The sequence below is a fragment of the Dermacentor silvarum genome, chromosome 11, assembly GCF_013339745.2.
Source record: "Dermacentor silvarum isolate Dsil-2018 chromosome 11, BIME_Dsil_1.4, whole genome shotgun sequence".
Classification (NCBI taxonomy): Eukaryota; Metazoa; Arthropoda; class Arachnida; order Ixodida; family Ixodidae; genus Dermacentor; species Dermacentor silvarum.
The window spans coordinates 46,791,292-46,812,558 of NC_051164.1; the positions used below are offsets into that span (position 1 = coordinate 46,791,292).

General features: G+C 48.2%; 1 protein-coding gene across 1 annotated transcript in view; it reads right to left on the reverse strand.

Moving 5' to 3' along the window:
* Positions 1–5,631: 5,631 nt before the first annotated feature.
* Positions 5,632–21,267, reverse strand: part of LOC119433026 (double-stranded RNA-specific adenosine deaminase-like) — a 38,461-nt gene continuing 22,825 nt past the window's right edge. The window contains exons 8-9 of the mRNA XM_037700177.2: positions 17,886–18,123; positions 5,632–16,172 (exon numbers count right to left, since the gene is read on the reverse strand). Coding sequence (XP_037556105.2) covers positions 15,944–16,172; positions 17,886–18,123 — 467 coding nt within the window. The 3' untranslated portion in view covers positions 5,632–15,943. The remainder of the gene's footprint in view (positions 16,173–17,885; positions 18,124–21,267) is intronic.

Consider the following 21,267-nt stretch of genomic DNA (forward strand, 5'->3'; position numbering starts at 1 on the left):
CGTGTCGGCCCTACAAGTGATAGTCACGTCTGAACGCGAGGTAAATTTTAGGGCTCCCGCTCTGCATGCAGCCCTGCGGCAGGGCCCCCGAACAAGTGCGCATTGATTAAAAGACCCCCGGGCACCAAACGTCTCGGCAAATCTCGATTTTTGCTCCGTGATCTCCAGCCAAGAGGTCACGTGTTGGGCCGACACTAAGCAAAGGCGCTAAGGGCTAGCGCAACACCACCTAGATAGCAGGGGTCACGGAGCGTTCGCTTGGCAAGGCTGGATGTTTGACGTCATGCTCTCTCCTAACTTTTTCCTCTCTCCATGATGCAATGCAGCATGCGCGCCCAGGCAACGGCGGCGAAGCCCTGGGTCGATGGGCGCGGGAGACGCAGCTCCTGTGAAGACAGCGAGCGCGCGCCAGTCGAGCCCGGCCGCGACATTGCAATGATCGGTCTGCCAGAAAGACTCGGAAAGCTAGAGGGCCTCTGCCACACTCTCTACGATGACGAGCTCGCCCTTTGGGTCGACAGAGGGGTCAACGACGGCCAAATAGAGGACACCCTACAACGGGCAATCTGGGAAACGGAAACCTATCTCAGACCCATAGTGCTAAAATGCTCGCCGGAAAAATAGGAGATTAATCATGAGCAAGCAGCAGGCCAATATCCAGCTCCTGGTAAACAACTCCCCGGTCTCAACGGTGGACAAGATCAGGATACTGGGCATGTGGATACAAGAAATTGGGAGAATTAAACACCGAAACTATTAATAAACTGACTAGAAGCCACGGCCAACCAAACTTGCAGGCTTCTCAGAAGGATAGCAAACAAAAACGCGGGGATGAAGGAGGCGAACCTACTTAGGCTTAACTGAACAAGTAACTCAGCGCAATATAAAAGACAGAAACAAGAAAGGAACAAACAAGGACAAGCGCTTGTCCTTGTTTGTCCCTTTCTTGTTTCTGTCTTTTATATTGCGCTGAGTTACTTGTTCAGTTATGCAGAACCAACTAGCCCAACAATTAACTATTCTACTTAGGCTTGTCCACTTTTTCCTCATTAGCCGAATCACCTACGCTATCCCATACTTAAAGACAACTAAAGCAGTGAGGGACAAGGTAGACATCCTCATCAGTAAGGGTGTCAAAGCCGGGGGCTCTCACCCCGATCACCCATACTCCGTAACGGGCGCAAATAAAGTGCTTTCTCTCTCTCGCGGCTCTCGCGTCCGTAGTGTCCTTGTGACACCGTAGAGGCGCTGCTGCAGCTGCTAGGAGAGGATGCGGAGGCGAAGGGGTGCACTTGGCGCTACATTTTTTTTTTCCAGGGGCTTTCCGTGGCGCCGACCGCGCGGGGGAAAGAAAAAAATAAGAACCAGAAAGCTCGCATTTGCGCACGGCGTTCGCTGCAAGCGTTTTACTTCTAAAGGTACGTCCGCACTAGCGATAAACACGCGCGCGACACGCCGTTCGCGGCGAGCGATGCTGTCGCAAACGACAAGATTCACGAAAAGCGGCAGCTACGCGCGGAAACTGCTCGAATCCCCGGGGTGCGAGACCCATTTTTCGAGGCAGCCGCAAAGCAAGCAGCAATCAGAACCGAGCCGCGCCGTTGTGGCGCCACTGGTCTCGCAAGCAAGGAATCATAATGCATGGCCTCCGAGATTGAGCAGCGACACGCACGCCGTAAAATCTCAGACGCCATGTGCAGCCAATGACGCCGTTTCCGTTCAAATTCCCACAGCGCTATCGAGAGGCCGAGAAAGAAGTGGCTTCGCAATGGAAGCTTTTTTATTGCGATAGCAATTATATGGACACTCCAAAGCGGATTTCTGCCGTCGGCGTCGCCGTGAGGTTCCATATGACGTCAACGGCGATGAAATCTTCGCCGCATTCCGGACGCTGTATGTGCGAGTGAAAGGGCGCGAGGGACGCGTGCTTTCACGGGGAGCGAACGCACGTCGAGAGCAAACGCACGTTCTGCGCCGTGCTCCCAGAACGGCTGCAGAATTAAGCGTCTCTTTCCTCCTTTACGATCACCATATATAGAGAGCAAACGCGACTTCTTCCATCGCGCGAAAGGCTGTGGGGGGACGGGAGGGAGGCGAGGCGACGTTTAGCTGTAGCACCAAATGCGTATTTATATAAAAACGTTGCGAGGCGAGAAGGTGGGTAAGATTTCCGACGCTGCTCGACGAGTGTCCCATTCTGCAGACCTCGTCGAAAACCTCCGAGCCGCCCCCAGAGGCACCAGCAACAGTCACCAACGCCGCGCGCGTTCGTTGCGAACGCGGGCAAAACGCCGACGGCGTCGACAACAGTTCTGCGCGTTGCTGGTGCTGCTGCATGTCCAAGTTTACACAGCTGATAAAACTACTATTCTTACTCCGTATAGCTCTCTACTAATTTGCTATCGCAATTGATGCTTCGCCTTTCGGGTGAAACTGCGACAATTTTTTGGAGACCGCGCGTATGCCTGTTTGTACATGTATGACAAATTCAACGTCAATTTTAAAGGGACTGACAACCGATATTTATGGACCCAGTTTTTTATGGCGCAACGAAAAGCTCACCCTCGGTAGTGTTTACACCTGCAGCGGTTACTTCCAAAAGTGCGTAGATATTTTGTAAGCAGAATTTTTCGATCTGAGCAGCCTTAAAAAAAATTAAGAATCCCTCCTCCAGCAACGCTGAGAAGTGATAGCGATGCCGATAGCCCGCCTCGCAAATTGTGATAGCCGCCCATCGTCCTGCTTTCACTGGAGGACGTGCAACTGTGGTTAACCACCTATATTGTCACCTTTCCAGCCACTTTTAAAGGTAAATAGACTTGTACAATAAGTTTGCGTTGCTGTACAGACCTTTCTTACAGCTGCACCACGTTCTTTTCCCAAGCACACGCCTACGTCATGGCTGGCTGGCCCCCGTCGGTGTTATTCAGTCGATAGACGAGCCAAGCCAAGTCATCGAAAACGAAGGCGAAGGCAGCGCCACTTTTCTACTCACTACAAACGAAGGCTTATCTGCACATTGTAAGTTCTAAAAAACTTATAATAGAAAGAATGTTACTGCATTTCAATACAATAAAAAGACCAGGAACAGCATACACTGGTAGAAGGTCACGTGGTAGACCTCTTAAATAGGTTCATGTTTTTGCCGCATGGGGCGCCAAAGGTCATTTTTCACGACTTTTAGTGAAGAATTAAAAATATAAATCCACGTTTAATGAGAAAAACGGGGCCCGTTCTAGCCAATACGATGGACGATCTTTCCATCCGCGGGGTTATCTCAATTCATGTTCTGAGCGGTTGTCTGTCCCTTTAAGGACAAGCAGTATCGCGCCGGCGGGGAAGCATTGTGTGTGTGCCTGGCCCTAAGTGTCCCTGTACCGCCAGATTGGGCGCACCTGAAACCTTCTCGTCCGCTTTTTGGCACGTCGGCGTCGCACAAGAACAAAGTATTATAATGTCCACATTCACCAGTAGCTCCTCGTCCGTATCCGACATGCCTGAGCTCACGTGACCGGCAGTGGCGCAAGGAAACAGACACCTCCGATGAAAGACGAAATCGGCTGAACAGAACGCGCGTTTTCACGAGGAGTATCGAGTGGGAAGAGACAACTCGGGACGCCAGGCGTCGCTGCCGCGAATGTGAACTTAAAGGGGCTTTATGTGAACTTGCCCGTATGCGTCCGTCACGCAGACGCTCACCGCGCTCGGCGTGTCGCGCGCGTTTTTGTCGCTAGTGCCTGCTAGTGCGAACGTACGTTTAGTCAGAAGCTACGCCCGGCTTCTTTGGACGTCCACGCAAATACAGTTCTAGCCAATGTAACGCAAGTGCGCGAACGAGACCAAGGCGTCATCGGAGGGACGTCGCAATGCTTTCGCATTCATCCCCGCGGGGACACCAAAGTTCTTTTGAACTTTTTTTTCCCCCCTGCTTGCGCGTTCAATTTCAGTCTCTGCATACAGTTTTCCTATGTTGCTGATCGCAATGATGACATATCAATGGCAGGCCAACAAACGACAATGCATCACATTAACGTGGTTAATAAATGTGAACGTACCTCACATCAATTGGACGAACGATGTGGGCCTGTCCACAGCGTCATGCATCCAGCCCATAACTGGGTACATCTTCATTTAAAAGATGCACGAAAGAACGAGGGAACAAGCAAACAAAAAGGATGCAGCGCAAGTTCTTGGCTTGTGTCCTCACTATTCTGCGCAATGTCTATAATTCATCCGTTCTGACTTGCCCAATTAGCAGTCATAACGGGTACATGTCACCGGCGTAAAGTTGAAATGAACAAACAGCTCGTGTGGCAGTCAAACTTCAAACGCAAAATTTGTTTCCTCTTTTGGATATGTTGCATCATCAACTAGGGTGCCTAGATGCACCGTGCATTATTACTTTTTTTTTTTTTTCACAAACGCCACTGGATGACTGGACCAGCGCCTCCTCTATTTTTTGAAAAAAATGGAGGCACTGACTGGACAGACATTGGTTTAGCACAATTGAAGCCTGCAAATGGATGGCTCTTCTTGCCTCCGTAATGGAATTGCACCTTTTGTTGCCTCTTCCTCGATGTTTGGCATTCGTTGTAGTTTCCTCGCCGCATATATTTTTGTCAATATAGTGCAACGGACCAGTATTTACGATGACGAAGAGGCCAGTAGTGTGAAGACGATGATTAGGGCTAGCGCGGACTGTTGCCTCTTGGCCTAGTGCGGCATATTTGTTTATAAATATACTTGTAGTCTGCGTCTTCCTACGCAGCATATTTGGTGTTTTTTGTGCTCGCGAGAGTTTCGACGGGAATTTAGGGCGCAGACTTTTTTCCCAAGCGTATCACCCCTGAACGAAGCCGAACGTCAGGCTGGAAAATGCTTGTGCCCATTTGAACCAGTGGGTGCCTGGCAGCGGTAGGAATCGAGCCCGCAACCGACGTGGGCGCTATACCACTAGACCACAGCAGATGGGAATAATACAAAACTTGGCCCACAGGGCAAGTGCTGGCTGCTGCTCTGCCGAGTAGACAACGTGGGTCACAGTACATAAGAGTTTCCTAGTAAAATTATTGGAGGGAAATCCGGCACTGCAATCGTTTATCTACCACGGGAATGAAGGTTAGTTCATGGATTTGTCTGATCTTCACGCTTGCGGCTTCAGACGTTCTGGTGGCTTTGTTCACTACGCTTTACCAGCTCAAATTTCGAAGCAATCAAATTTCTGCAAACACAGAAGGCCAGAAGACAGCACATTCAATCGCTGTTAATCCCCGAATGGATGTACCACTACTGAAACAACGGTACGAAGACTTAAATGTATTTAGATCTGTGTCGCACTTCTCTGTGCACACTTGTCAACATTCTTCCCTCGACAAGCATCATACGTCGCCCTGGTCCTCACGACGCTGACAGCTGCAGGCACCAAGACTTGCAGTGCTCTTGCCACCCGCTACTGCTGCTACCTCGCTAACTCAAACAGTCTTCGAATCATTTAGTTTCTAAACATTGCGTTGGATCTGCATCTTTTTTCTTCAATGAGGGTCTTCAATCTGCCTACCTTGCATCCCAGAGTAAAAAACAAAACGGAAGGAATGTCGAACAAATTCACAGAGAAATCACCAACAAAAACTGTGCACTGCATTTGTGACCTTTATTCGGATATTCAGTTTACATATCACAACACTATGGATGTATTTTTTTTTTCTTTTTAAGTCTAGTACACAGTTCTCAAACGTGTCGCTTCTCAATTGTTCCATTTTTCACGTTTTCCTTTTTTGCTCTTTTTTTTTTCAACCTGCAGGTTCGAGAAACCTGATCGCAACAAAGAAACGTGTGATGACAGAGATTTCTTTCTTTTCCATTAAAAAAAAATATGGAAAGAACACGAAGTACAAAAAAAGTAAAACAAGGATGGTCTACGAGAAATACAGCACATAAATCAGAGGCAGTTTTTTGTTTACTAACACCATCATCATTCGTCAAACGAAGATGACACCTCTTCCGCACCAGTTTTCCAAGTCCCAGCCATGTCCTGTTTTTGGATGACTAGCATTGCAATGGGTTTGTGGAGACAAGCCCAACAAGATACAAGGAAAAACCTTTTCAAACCTGTTTTCTCTTTCTTACTCGTTTTTAAGAGAAAAAAAAAAGAACCTAGCAACACACATGCATACAAAAACACAGAGACACTGTTAAAACTGACAAAAAAAAAAGTTAAAGAACAAGATCACAGTTGGAAAATGTGCAGGTCATGAAAAATGCTGTGAAGGTTTCGGAGGGCAATACACAAGTCCCATTTTTAGCTTTTAAACTTTGCTTTGATCAATTTTTCAACTCACAATTTCATTTTATCAGAGGAACATATGCGATTAGACATTGGGTTAGAAAAAAAAACCATCAAGGTATCGATAACACCGTACCAGCTTTCCGCATTGTTTGCAACACTATCAGTTTTTCAACAACAAATGCCTTATTATATACAGCTGCACTTGATTTGTTCAGATTGAAACGAAAAACTAGCTGCATTGCTGAGATTTGACCAACAATGGCTCGAAACACCACTGCACAAAGGCGCGATGACGGGCTACGTAAACGGCGGCTCAACTCATGAGATGCTTCGCAGCCGAACCCGTTCAACGTGTCCCCATTTAGCACACAACTGACGGCTTGTTGCAAGCTTGACTTGACAATGGCGCAGCTTGGTGAAAGATGGAACCAGTGTCCTTGACGCAGTTCACAGCGGCCACTCTAGAGTGCCCCGGAACACGTCAACAAATGTGGCTCTCCGCTGTACGACGTTCAGCCAGCCGTTGGACCATTTGCTGTAGTTACGATTCCCCCACTGTTTCAAAAAGTAAGCATTACTCTGTGAGCGAGAATTGTGTAATCGTGATGTGAAAGGGTGACGGCTGTGGACAAGGCATGTGACCAATGCATGCAGTTGTAAAAGTTCGTTGAAACAACCCTCTGCAATCGTTTGAACGGTTGGGGCGATTTTAGTGGCCTTGCTGAGTTGCCAGTATGATCACAAGCTCAAATTCATCCTTGATCGTACACGCAAGAAATCATCAGTGTGGACTCGCTGTACAGCATCTTCAGAATGCCCATAACATGATGGTGAAATGCAGGTGCGTTTTGCTTATCAGCGCCTTTTGAAAAAGAAGTCACGAGTCTAAGAGCGAGTGTTTTTTTTTAATTCTCTTGTCAGCTCTTCACTGGCCCAATTCCAGCCTAATTATTTACTTCAACACCACCACGGGAGCATTAAACTTCATTAACAAATCACATAACACGGTCATCTACATACTGCCTTGATGCTGTTCGTAACTTGTACGACGTAAAAAGAAAGATTACACAGCGCACTTTAGCTGGTCACATGCCTCACCATGAAAGCTGATCGCCAGCATCCATCCTCAGTGATGCAAATACGACTAAGACCTCAAGATGCATTCAAATGTTAGTCCCCAGGTAACACTGCATCAGGTGCTGGTCAGGGCGATGGAGCACTGAGCTGTTGGAAAGAAGAGACAAAAAAAAAATGGAGGGCCGAACAATCGGAAGGTTACTGCAAGTGGGACGGTTGTCACAGTCTCCGCTACCAAAAAAAAAAATCTAAACAGGTATGTTCCAAGGAATATCTTACCCGAGACGTGAGGTGAACACTGAAGAACGAATACACCTGGTGGACACACAACGAAAACACGACGAGGTGACAAAATAATTGTAACACGAAACGAAGAAAAACAGAGGGAACAAAACTCCACCCCTCTTTCCCATCTGCTCGCATATATACATATATATACATATGGCTATGTACATATATATATGTATATATACAGAGAATGACACCCCCCACAAAAAGGAAGGGTCACAGATAAGCTTTTCGGGACGGACGTTTCGAAACCAAAGCGCCGCCTACAAACAAGATGAAAGAAAGACTCAAAGACGCAGGCAGAGAAGAAGTGGCCAACGGTGGTCGAGTCGAGAAACAAAAAGTGGGGGCGTCGCTAGCACAGCCCCGAGATGGGACGAACAGGGCGTCCGGCACACTTATGCACCAGAGGCATGTCAGTTATGGAATGTCTTTTTCTCCTGTCGTCCCACCTAGCTGCACGACAGCGACGGTCTGGAATAAAGAAAAAAAAAAAAAAGAACAAGACCCACTACTGACAGACGACCAGAGTTAGGGCTGTAGGAGGCGTGGTGGGAGCACTTGGTTTATAAATAAGATTCATGAAGAATCGTGAATTATGCCATCAATGAAGAAATGGCACAGAAACGGGGCACACGACATGGGAGGGGAAAGTCAGGAGTGGTTTTCGATTTTTTTTTTTAATAATTTGTAACGTGTGTTTCTACGGTTCTCCCAAAGGAATGAGTTTTAAGTGAGGGGCCAATGAGAACTAATGGGAGACGACGTGGCGACGGGAGGCCGAGGAAGAAAAGGAAAAGCCTAAGGGATGACGGGGAAAGACAGGTGGTTAAACGATGACGACGACGGGAGATGAAACTTCACAGCATCTTACATCGTCTGCATCCTTTTTTTTTCCTTTCCTGTTGTCGGTTACACCACGGGCCTGGTTTCTACATCGCACGCCCCGCGAGTCGCCGCGATAAGGCAGCGAAGCACAAGGCTGTTCTTTTCTGCCGTACGACCTCGAGAGGCGTGCGAGTAAGAAAGGAAATCGTCACAGGGGACGACAGGGCCCGTGTTAACGTCGACAGAGCGTGCAGGGGTGTGCCCGCTGCGGAATGTGGACTGCATATACCAGTGTCTCGCGAGAGAGAGCGATAAAAAAGAAAAAAAAAAGAAAGCAAAGAGTTTGGTTCCGACCACGCCTACACGACTCCTGTTGGGAAGATGCGAGACGGGGAGGTCAGCAGCACGGTTCGGACGCGGGCTTTGTGTCTCTTGAGTCGGGCAACTGGCAGTCTTCTTGGGATGCGTTCCAATTGTCCGGATGAAAGGCAAGGACAGAGCTATGTACTAATCAGTAATGTATCGATTGGTCAGTGCTCAGCTCTGTCAGTATCAACACTCAAGTACGTGTTCAACAATGTCACCCGTGTCCTCCATTTTGTGATGGACATGAGTCGCTTCCACATGTGCTTGCTTGCTCCCAGGGTGCGAGCAGGCATTGAAGACACAGCAAAAAGTGCCAGCTACTGAGAAGTACCCAGTATTCTAGTGCCTGCCTACACCAAGGAACGTGACAGGGTGCTCCGAGAACGCAACCCGCACACAAAGTCAACATGGCCTGAAGACCGACATGCCCGCTTTCTGCAGTGCGTGCGCATACCCCTGCCTGTAGTGCCAATGGTCACAGGCACACAAGTCAGATAGCACTGTTGGGCATATTCTCACGTGTCGTTATCAGATCTGAGCTCGACAATGTTATCCTGGTTAGCTCGGTAAACACGTAGCCCTCCCCAGTACAGGTCCAAACATGTCTACTAACGGCATTTGATTCCTGTAAGGCATGGCCTGTGCAACACAAGACGACCTTTCATCCTGCGGAGAATTGGAGTGCAGTTACCCAGCGGTTGTTTTGCACTGCCGACGGCTTCTCGAAGTCGGGAAGGTGTGACTCCGTTCCTTCACTCACTCTTGGCGCACATGTCACTGCTGCCTGGCCTGATGCAACGAAGTCCACGCAGTGTGCATGTGCAGCAAGTGTGCGTGCGTGCGCTACTTCACGCCTCTTCGTGTTCTTGATTCGCCAAGTCGGCTGTAGACAACGAGACAGATTGAATAAAGAAAAAAAGCAACCCATGCCGGGGACTGCCAAAGGTGCCCGACTGCCACGGCGTGCGGACCCGTCTCCCAACCTTCCACGATTAAACCGAGGAAGCAAGAAAGTTGTCCGAAGAGTGCAAAGGCAAAGAAAAGGACAAATGTTGTAAAAATACAATACTACGACAAAAAACCAAAGCCAGCAGCCAGGAAATGCGGACGCCGGAAGAAACCAAGGAATAACAACACCAACCAAACGTTTAGACGACGATGCCGAAACCAAGTTCTTCGTTTTACGCTTTCAGTGGTTTTGTCTCCCTTATTCGCATTTTTTTTCTCTTCCAAGCAAGAGTGTACACGCGCAGTAAGACACACACAAAAGCACAGACAAGACGAGAAGACACTGAACCTTGTTTCCTAAATCGCGCTTTCGCTAGATTACAACGACGCGACGATCTACCGCCGCTGTCCGCAACTACACAGGGGTCGCGGACGTCGGCCCTAGGTCGGCTTAGGTTCGAGCTTACTAACACTCACGAGATTGGTTATGATCACAAGCTACAATAAAAACGATAAAACTACTGAGAAAGATAGATAGAGTGAAGAGTGAGTCAAGACGCGCGAGGAGGAAGAAGACAAAGGTCCCCTTTGCTAGCAAGGCAACTAGGCTCTACACGCAAACAGCCTTGGCCAGATTCTGAGAAATGGAAAAGCGACAGAATGCCCTCATTGACACCGTCCATTCGACAGTGTGATCAGTCCACAGGCAGTAGCTCCGCCGTTTGCGCTAGGATCCTGGCCCCAGCGAGCTGAGGGAGCCAAGCGAGCTCACTCAACCGTCGCAGAAGACAAACCAAGCTCTTCGAAAGCGATGCAGCATAGAAACAGCAGTCGAACGAATCTTGACTCAAGGCTTGGTGCCTCGAAGAGCAACGAGAGTGAGACCACGAGAACCAAAACCTGTTTCTCCTCGGGGATCCAAACGGTGAGAGAAACGTAATCGCAGCAGATGAAAGAATATGGTGACAGGGTATAAGCTTACTGGTGCATTTATTATGCCTACAGAGAGGACCCCTCCATCCCAAATGGGAGGAAGGGGGCCGCAACGCTACACATGCAACTAACGAGCAGGTTAAATAGAGCCAGAGCATGCATGTATGCCTTGCCTAGGCGTACATGTATCAGCAACACGAGCAGCATTCACAGACATCACGTGCACATGACACAGAAGAGAGGGGTGCGGGTGAGTGGAGAGAGAGAGAGTGAAAGATATACGCTCGAGCGTTCCAGCAGAGATGGCTGCTGCCTCGGAGAAGGGTCCGCGCTAACGCTGTTAAGTATGTCCGGTCCAGACCGCCTGCGTTCCGCACCGACGACTCAGTCACAGCTCATCTTGCTGCTGCTGTCCGACCGTTTTTCATGTGCACGGGGTGCATGCGACGAGTACAATGAAAAAACAAAGCGCGTGTGCCGTGGGGCACAAAGTCCCCCACCAGACGTGCATGCTACGCTCGTACGATTGCTCGTACCTCGTCAGACGCCGACGAAACTGGCCGGGCGGCAGCCGTCGCCGGCCTCTGTTCTGCTCTCGGCAAACCCGCACGTCGCCGGATGCGGCGAAGGAAGGGAGGTCGTGGCTGGTGGCGGCAGCCATCTTGGAGCACGCCGCCGTGTGTGCCGTGTGCTTTTCCCCGCTGCACATGCGGCGACACGACGGTGGCAGCGCACTGGGCCTTCCAAGCAGGCGGGAATCGGTGGCACCATCTGGTGGAGCCACGTGCACCGCGACTCTTGACAAAATGATGCTTGCCTTCTCGGCTGACCAGACCACGCACCTCTCTCTGTCCCGTACTGCGCCCTGTCGGTGCGTTCAGCGATTGCAACCATGCAGACTGCGACCGTGGCGGTCACCTCAATCACTTTCGTTTTATCGTGCCTTGTCCAACCCCTGCTCGGAAAGGATGGCACGTTTAGACTTCTCTCTCCCTCGAGAGAGGACTCGAGGGCTTCTGCGCCTCTTCGCTGCTTCTTTTTTTTTGCTTTTTGGCACATCCTGTTTGGAGGTTTGCTTGTTTCGTAGAAGTGCATCATGAAACCATCAGCCTGACAAAAAAAAAAAGGGCCGCTCAAGACTCAAAACATGCATTCAGAGAACCCACCGTGTGGCGTAAAAAGGACAGAAACTGCCGAAGAAGCCAAAACCATCACAATCTTCTAATACGGCAAACAAGACGCGACCACACACAATGCGACTGGGCACAGAGTTTGGGGTAATGAAACCACCGCTGCGTAAAATAAAAGTGCTGCATTCAGTCTTAAGAGCAGCTATCACGCTTGCAGCAATTAATGTGGGGCAAAAAAATAAAGAAAGACGAATGCTGCAAAAAGTTTTGTCTGCGCACATTCCTTGAACAGTGAGCTCAGCAAAAATCAGAAGCTGCAACGCTACATAAAACCAGCGCGTAGGAAAAATGAAGGACATCAATGCATAGCAGAACCAAAATGGGAAAAACAAATGGTGCATGACGACAACGCCGGGGGATGAGTGTGGGCGGTGTCTCCATGCATCCGACAAAACATCGCAACATAGACGACGAAGGTCAAACGCCTATGCCGACATGGCGAGAGATGCGTTAACTAAAAACAGGAAGCGATGCTCGGCGGCACCGCGCTTATGTACAACGCGACAATATGTGCGGCTTCAGTGAGCCGCCAGGCATTAAAAAATGGCGTGGTGCAACGCCGCGCTTTGAAACATGCCATGCACGTTAAGACCGGGTCGTGCCCGACTCGCAAAAAACTAAAATGGCATCAATGACGCTACAACGAAAAAGATGCAACGTGAGGGTGACAAACACGCAGGAGGGGAAAAAAAAAAAAGGACAAGACGCACTGGGATGGCACCCATGCTGAACAGTTCGCACCGTAAATCCATTTCGCAAGTAATAGTAGTGACAACTTTAGGAATAGACATGGCAACAGAACATAATGACTGTGAGAGAGTAATGATGGCGATACATAAGGTGAAATAGCTGCACTGTGACTAAAAGAAAGAAGCAAATATATACAAAAGACCCAAAAAGGCGAAGAAAGAAAGAAGTTGCAATGACCAAGGTCATCACTCTGCATGCTGGCTGCAGTGTGACTAAATCGGCACAAAAAGTGGCCGACAGCCCATGAGCAGATGAAACTGGTTAGCGCCTTCGGCAATGGCAGCAGCCCTTTACAAAGCGTAGCATTCATGACACCCCAAGGAGGGGGAGGAGACACATCAGTGTCGTGTTCAAGTGGAACACCACTCCGTTGTCGGCCGTACAAAAGGTGCGCAGAGGACAACAAAGCAAGCAAAATTAAAAAAAAAAAACAACAACAAAAGAACAAGGGAGCAAGAGCTGAGAAGCACTGAACGTTGCCTCAAATGCACATCGTGCTGTCAGAAAGCGCCTCGTCACGAGCATAAGTGGCGTTCCTGTTTCACAAACCATGTAATGCAATAGAAAAGATGCAAGACAAGCATGACTCGCACAATGCACAAGAGTTCAAGCACATGCTGGACTTCTGTTGGGAAAATGGAGAAGAAAAGAAAAAGGGGCTAACTTCTCAAGCAACCAGTGAGCAAAACGGGAAAGTAGCAAGATCGATCTCAGAATACATTACAAGTAGACAGACCCACCTCTACTTAAACCACGCCAGCATGAGTGGCACAGGTGGTGCCCCCAACTGCCCAGCGGCTTATTACAAAATGAGCAAACGCGCTAGGCCTACTTTTGGGTAGGACAAGCCCCGCTGGCACTGCAACCATACGTGAAGCCCTGCGGCCTAGATCACACCGACGAGACTGTAGTCGTAAACGGCACTACAGTTCCTATGGCTTAGCATGGTTCAACTGTCAGCAACATGCGTGGCACACCAGGCTCGAAGAGCACACCGGGTACCAACCATTTTGGGCCAGCCATGTTTACACGGGGCCCTCCTCGTTCACACCTGTTGCCGTTTGTACTTGCGACCTCGCGAAAACTCGCCATCTGCGTTGGCTATGTCAGCCACCGGTCTTTTGTACCAGACGCACACGATGTGTTGTGCAAACAGAGAAGACACGTATAAGTGGCTCTTCCAATTAAACTGTGGGTTTATCCCATTTACAATGCAGTGCTTGCTACTTTCGTCCAGAATAAGTTGGAGGCAAGTTCCATCTCTGGCCACGTCAAGCAAACATGCAGATTTTTTGGCAATTCACTTCTGCGGAATCCAGCAAGGTGAAGGAAGTGTCGTGAAAGGGAAAGGTTGTAGCTTCGTGCCACATTAGGGTGGATGACAATTTTTCACTTTCATGTACACTTTTCCCCGGAAAGATCATCTGACTGGGCATGACCACACTGCTCCTTTCCTTGAGAGTTACTTTTTCCCACCGCAGTAGACAAGCAGTTTGATTTACAGAGACAAGTACTGTGGTTAAACATTATAGCAAGAAATAGTAACATATTTTTGCTGCCTCTGCAGGAAATTTGAGCCGGAACAAGCCTGTAGTTTATCAGGAAAAGCCAATGATATTCGTCTGCCTTATTCACGCAACATACAGTACAAAAAAAAAGAAGAGAAAGGGAGGCAGCGTAATGGCAGGAGGACAAAGGAGGCCAGCGTCATTCACCAACGGCAATGCAATTCCGGCAGGGGCTTTGAAGTGGGGCCATCTTGACTTTGGCAAGTGCTGCAGCAACGATTCCTGGCGGCCTGAAACCTGAGCACACCTGCCGTAAATGCCAATGACTCAGTAAAATGCTAGTGTGACTGCAGCCACTGCAGGTTCTGCGCCGGGGTTGTGCGACTTCCCTGGAACACGGGCTGCCCAAATTGGATGCATGGCAATGTGAACAGTTGCGGCCATCTAGTCAAAATGCTAACAGCAGGACAGCCAAGCAGATAACTGCCTAACAGACTAATATAAATGCTTGACTCAATGCCCGGTGGATGTGCAGGGGGAGTGGAATGGAAGCATGCCAGCGAGTCTCGTAAGAATGCAGGGTAGAAAGACGTGAAGGGGACAGACAAGACGTGTGTTGTCTTTCCTTTGCCAGTGCAAAGGGTCGCATCCCCCACGACGCCTAAAAGTAACGATTATGTGCAGGAGTACTTGCTGTTCCCTTTACGCTGCATTTAAGGAAAGTAGAAGTCCTGGGAGAGGAGCGCTCTAACGAGCATGTTCTTTGAGGAAAAAAAAAAAAGAAAGAACAAAGGAACAGTTCCAGGATCTAGATATCGCCTAGCAAAGACAAACCAAGTTCTGTGGCAGCCTAGCTGCCTGCTTCTCTTTGCAAAGAAAAGGTCCAGCAGGCAAACTTTCTAAAGACAAACGCGTGCCTGAACAAAATGAACATCTAACGAGTACAGCAGCAAAATTTGTTCATCATCACTGCCGCACGAAAAGAGGCATGTGCTGAAAGCATTCAGCGCGAAATTTGGGAGCACTGGAGTGCCAGCTGCTCCATTTTCACAACAGCCTTGACCAGCCAAGCCACTGAAATTAGCGCAGTTGTCTATCCTTAGAACCATTCTTCATGGGTGAAACAGAGCTCTGTGATGTGTCACCATAAAACAGCCGACACGTAAGGCTTCCGGGGGGACAAAAGTGTTCCTTCGGGAGCAAGTATAAAGATGGTGGAAGAAAGTTTCGGCACTTGATGTCTCCTGCGCAACCTCTGCCCTTTGTACACAGGGCATTTCAAGTGCTTCCGGGCCCAAACTAACAAAGGTAGAGCACAGCTGTAAAACGAACCAACAGGCGCATGCAGGATAATGGCGGAGGAATGCTTTCACTGCCTTCTAGAATCACAGGCAGGCCTAAAAAGTAATACAGAGTATTAGCGTAACTATAGCAGAGAGGGCGGGGGGTGGTAAGCAAGCATACAGTGCCGACAAAGAGCAAGTTTCCGAACACGCGGCGCTGCGGAAATGGTCGCAAGGAATGGTGCGAGTGATGAAAGTAATATGGCCACGAGACGAGAAGCTCCTGCCTCTGGCGACGGCGAGACGCGATGAGCAGGGACGAAAATTGTGAAACTAGGGGGAAAAAAAATAAAAGATACGCGACACAAATAATGGCAACGGGACAATATGAACCGATGTGTCATCGGCTTAAAAAAATAAGTGACGGTAATGATGTGTGACAATGAAAAAAAAAGAAGGAAAGAAAAGAAAGAAACAAGGAACATCCTAGTGGAACATCTCCTCTTCGGGTGGCTTGCGCACCCAACGGCCGCGGTCCAGCTTGAGGAAGCGCTCGAAGAGCACCTTCTTGGCGCCCTGGTAGCTCAGCGCCGAGTCCTTGGTCTCGCCGTACGTCTTGCACAGCAGGTCCTCGCGGCCCAGCTGCTCGCACGTGTCCTTGAAGAGGGAGAACAGCGATGCCTTGGAGACGCGAGACTCCAGGTTGGTGCCGCTCCTGCCAAAAAGAGCATGGTCACGGAAAGGACATATTCAGAACTGCTTAAGGCAACCTGACAAGACAGGGAGCAAGGAATTAACGAAGGGGTTTTACGTGCCGAAACCACGATCTGATTTGGACCACGTGGGCTTCTTTAACATGCACCTAAATCTAAGTACACAGCTGTTTTCGCATTTCGCCCCATTCAGAATGTGGCCGCTGAGATTCGATCCCGCAACCTCGTGCTTAGCAGCACAACACCATAGCCACTAAGCAACCATGGCGGGTAGCAAGGAATTGACAGGACGTGTGCTGCTTACATGTTCGCAAGAGCAACTGGCAGGAACAGTCCGTAGTACAGAACCCCGTTGATATGTTCCTCGCTTTTACGTTTCCCTGGCTGCTATGTCGTGCTTTTATGGTTCCGATTTAAGGGATGATGTGGGTCTTACATGAAAGATTTTTTAAATGATTATTCTTTGAATTATGACACCGAGAACTTGTAAATTATGTCCTTTGGTTCCAATTTTATGCAAGCTTTCTTTCATTGCTTTCTGCAAAGATTTGCAAAATATCTGTTCCTTAAATTTCGATAAATAGGGTATCAGTGGCTTCTGTATGATTCAGGGCTTCTGTATGATTTTAACTTTTCTGACTCCCTAGGTGCCGCAAAAATGTCCAAAAAATTGGGCAGTCCGAAAAAAACAACAACAAAAAACGAATGCATGCCTTTTACTGCCCCAAAGGACTCAAATCGCCACAGGAACGTCCAAAATAGCTCTAAAGCCCTGCCAGTACACTTATTAGGCGTGCCGGTGCTCGTACTATGATAGATGGCGGGTGCACGCATGTGTGATTAAGGGAAACATGCCATATCCCGTGACAATTGCCCCTTCCCGCTCTTAGTATGCTTCGCCACAATACTTCGCGTATGCTTCACCGCATAACATTGCTCTATTGAGGTGCAGCTGGCTTTGAGGAACCGGCATTATGCAACACGTTGTGCTTTCCTAGCTTCGAAGCCATTGGAGAGGATTACAATAATGAAGTCGGCGCCATTGCTAACAGTGGCGAACTGTTTCAATGAAAAAAAAAAAAAAAAAGCCACTGAACAGCAAGAAGCTTCGTAGCGAACGTCAAAGCAGCAGCACTGTTGCCGCAGTTGTGGCTACGGCTGCCAGCGGATCTGCGTGCGACAGCGCCGGTTCGAGGAGGCGAGATAATCAAAATGGCGGCAGTGGCAGCTACGATTAATGCCGTTTCGGACCTGCGGTCATGGCAAAAAGTCCGGAAAATCGGACGGCGAAGGTTTTTTGCATCTAAAATTTCAGACATTTTTATACATAGACTCTGTGGGGTACGTGGAGGTGCCGCGAAGGCGTCCGAATTATCGGGCCGTCCGGACAATAGGTCGTTGACTGTATACGACGCCCGGATTATACGACTGTTTTGCGTGGTCCCCTCAAAGTCGTATAGTCGGGGTTGCACTGTAAATCCTGCTGAAAGTGCAGACAAATATGTCCATCTAGTGTGCGAAACCCAAAACAACTAGAAAATAGCCTGCAATTTGCTGCCATCTATGAAAAATAGCCAGAAACAGCCGTTTGTTGAGCGGCCAGCACATCGCTGACTGTGAAAGCGAATCGGTTAAAGCGTCGAAGAAAGGTGGCGCCACTTGCAAGACTTCACTCGTGCGTCTAAATGTGATAGGTGTGGACTCGTGCTGCTCACCTGTCCTGGCGCATGCCGGTGCCACTGTTGGTAACCTCTGGGCGCTCATCACCCACGCACCAGTTGATGGAATAGGGCTTGGTCTTCTCGGTGTCGCGGGGCGGGTTGTGGCCGCTCACGCAGCCCAGTGTCGGGTGGTGCAGGGTGTAGCGTGTCGGCAACAGGCTGTCCAGCCCGGGCTCTCCTTCCAGACGGCAACACACCGCCCGAGACAGGTGCCCGTGGTGATACAGATTACCTGCGCAAGTACCCCAGAGATATCAAGCACACTTTGAGGCTCCAAACACTTGACATTGCAAGTAAAAACAAAAGATTTCTATATTAAAGTGACTCTCTCACTTCCGTAACCGAAACTGCAAATTCACCATCATCATCAGCTTATTTATTTACAGTTTCCAAGTGACAATTCAGACTCGTCGACCTGAAAGTCTGAATAATCGGACGTCCAAAATACCAGATTTGACAGGAAATAAGCGACTTTATTCCACAAGTGGCTAAAAAAAAAGGTGTAGTTTACTTTTCGACCGTCACTTCTAGGGTCACCTTATATTTCGTGTGATTAGCGCAAGACACATCGACGTTTATGAGCGATGGCATTCTTAGCACAGTGCCAAGCATGCTGTTTTATCACCTTGCCGAAAATACTATGGCCAGTTGATGGGTCCAGTGCTAGTCATGCGAAACAATATTTTGAAAGTGATCGTCTGTGAATACGGACCAAGTTTATCAGCGCGTTTCTGCATGCACATACCTACCATGTTGTCCGGTTTATAAGTCGCACCTTCGTTATATAAGTCGCACACCCCTAAACTAAAACGGCAGTTTATCCGAAAAAGAATGTATACAAGTCACACCGGTGTATAAGACGCACCTGCTCATTCAGTAAGCCATTAAAAAAAAATTTGCGACGTTTCACTCCGTGAACGTGAGTCACGCGTAAGTGTGTAGGTGCCATTCCTATATAATTGCGATAGCAATAATATGGACACTCCAGGTGCATTTCTGCCGTCATGGTGGCCACGATGTTCCGTATAAAGTCTACGGGCGATAACGTTGTCCCCGCACACCGTATACTGTACATGCAAGTGAAAGCGTGCGACGGTGAACCGAATCATGCACAAGGGAGGGAAACGGGAAAGCAGCGCGGGAGAGAGGGGGTGGCTTGTACTCTGGTAGCAACTGCGTAGCTTGCGCAGCGGCGCGCGCCATATGTTGAAAGTGATCTGCAGACGCAACGACTTCGGAGGCGGTTGACTCGCGGTCGGCATGCCGCCGCTTGTGTTGCTGCTCCGTCCTTCTAGCACGGCGCTCAGCAACTCGATCACGAGACGAACCTCCAAACCTCCATAGCGCACACACAACCCACAACAACGGCTAGAGGAGGTCAACCCAGCGGGCGTCGTGTGGTCATAGCATTCAATACGATTTTGACAGCAGTTTTTCCGGTAAAATGTATATAAGTTGCACCATAAGACATACCAACGAAAAAAAAAAAAAAAAAACAAGCGCGACTGTACACCTCAAAATACAGTACCCTTGCCTTTGTCCCAGGTAGTCTGCGGCGGCGATTTTGAAGCAATGCCTTTTCTTATGCTATTCCTTTTTATGCTTCGTGCGCTCCATCAGTGGCCAGAGCGACACTTGCTCGCGTTTTCAACCGGATCAGCCGGGTTGAACAGCGGATGATGAGAGTGGCATAAAATCGAGCAGAAGGCGTGGCTACAATATCGTGGCCTGTATCTCGATCATTGTCATGCCGTAACTGCAGACAGTCAATGCATTCACTGAATCTTCATTCTCTGGCAACCTAACAAAAGTCGACCACACTGTGATAGGCTGAATGCTCGCGTATTTCTTCGCAACAGTCAATGTCCAGCACTTCCCTCGCCAACATTCTTTGCACACACTTCGAGGATGTGTGCGAGAATCTGCTTGAAGAAGTTGTCCAAGACCGTGTCGCTTTTTGCTACGTAAATTAACAAACGTTAGATGTGCAAAACAGAGCTCGCATGACCAATTGCATAAATCGAAATGGAAGACTTAGTGGCTTCGCTTGTCCTGTGGCTTGGGTGTGGTTGGCGAATACTAGATTTGACTAGGCTTTGCTAGTCTTGGTTACAAGGAGGCGTTGACAACGTATCAGAACCAAAATAGTCCTACTCCACCTCAACTTGGTGGCCAAATTAGCATGTGGTCGCACAGTCGGAGTCTGAATTATCACACTGCGCGTGCTGCAAGTTGTCCGAAATTTCTGTCGTCCTTATACATTAGGTGTACGGGGCCAGCATGCCCGAATTATCGGTCAGCGACTATGTGCCCACTGCAAAACGATAGCCTCTCCCAGCAATCTCTTGTGCCTGCCAATTTTCTAGTTCCATCACACCACCTAGTTTGCTGTCGTCCTCGACTGCGCTTTCCCTTCCCTTGGCACACATTATGTAACTCTAATGGAGCATCGGTTATCAGCAGGGGTGTGCGAATACCGAATAATAGATTTCGAATAGAATATTGAACCAAATTAAGGGGGGTCGTGGGTTCTAAAAACTTTTTCTTTAGTTTTGGTTCTATCTTAACTAAACTTCACTGCTTAGATCAATTTTTCACACTGATTTCAAATCTATAATAAGTTTTTTGATAGCTACTCTAGTTCAGAAAGTATTAAAATCTGGAAATAAATTTCATGAGTACTTCTTATGGGGCTTTTTGGCAATTTATCCTTGTCAAAGACAAAAAGTAAGAGCATGACTTTAATGCCAAAGACTTGCTCTAGGGGGTGATGCTATTTTTATTTGTTTGAAAGCATTATAAAGGTAAGAAAGGAGACCAACATTGACTGTGATTATATTTTTCTTATTTTCACTCCATTGTTACTTTTGATTGTAATTTATAAAATGATGCTAGAGTAACATAAATAGCATCACCCCCTAGATCATTTCATTACGAATACACTGATACCAAACTTGTTATTGTCACTCCACAACATCATAGAAAAAAGCCCCGTAAGGCTGAGTGCAGTGTGTAAAAACATTGAACTGAGAAAAACGCATTTGAAGTTTAGACAGCTGAAACTTTTTCTAGAATCCAGCTACAGCAATATTAATGACATCATTTTGTAGCTCTATTCTTCACGAGAATGACTATACTAAATATATGACTGTACCCTGCCAGAAAACTGGGAAAATCTTGTCATAAAGCCATGTACTGCCCCTAAACCAGCATGAGAAACTACATTTACCACTTCATGTGCCCGTTCCAGTGGCCTGCAAGCTAAATGAATATAAAAATTGTATAATAAAGTAGCCTTTCCATAGACAAATAAACTTACACAATGTTCAAGTCAAAATCACGCATTTATGGAATATTTATTGAATGACCAAAATTG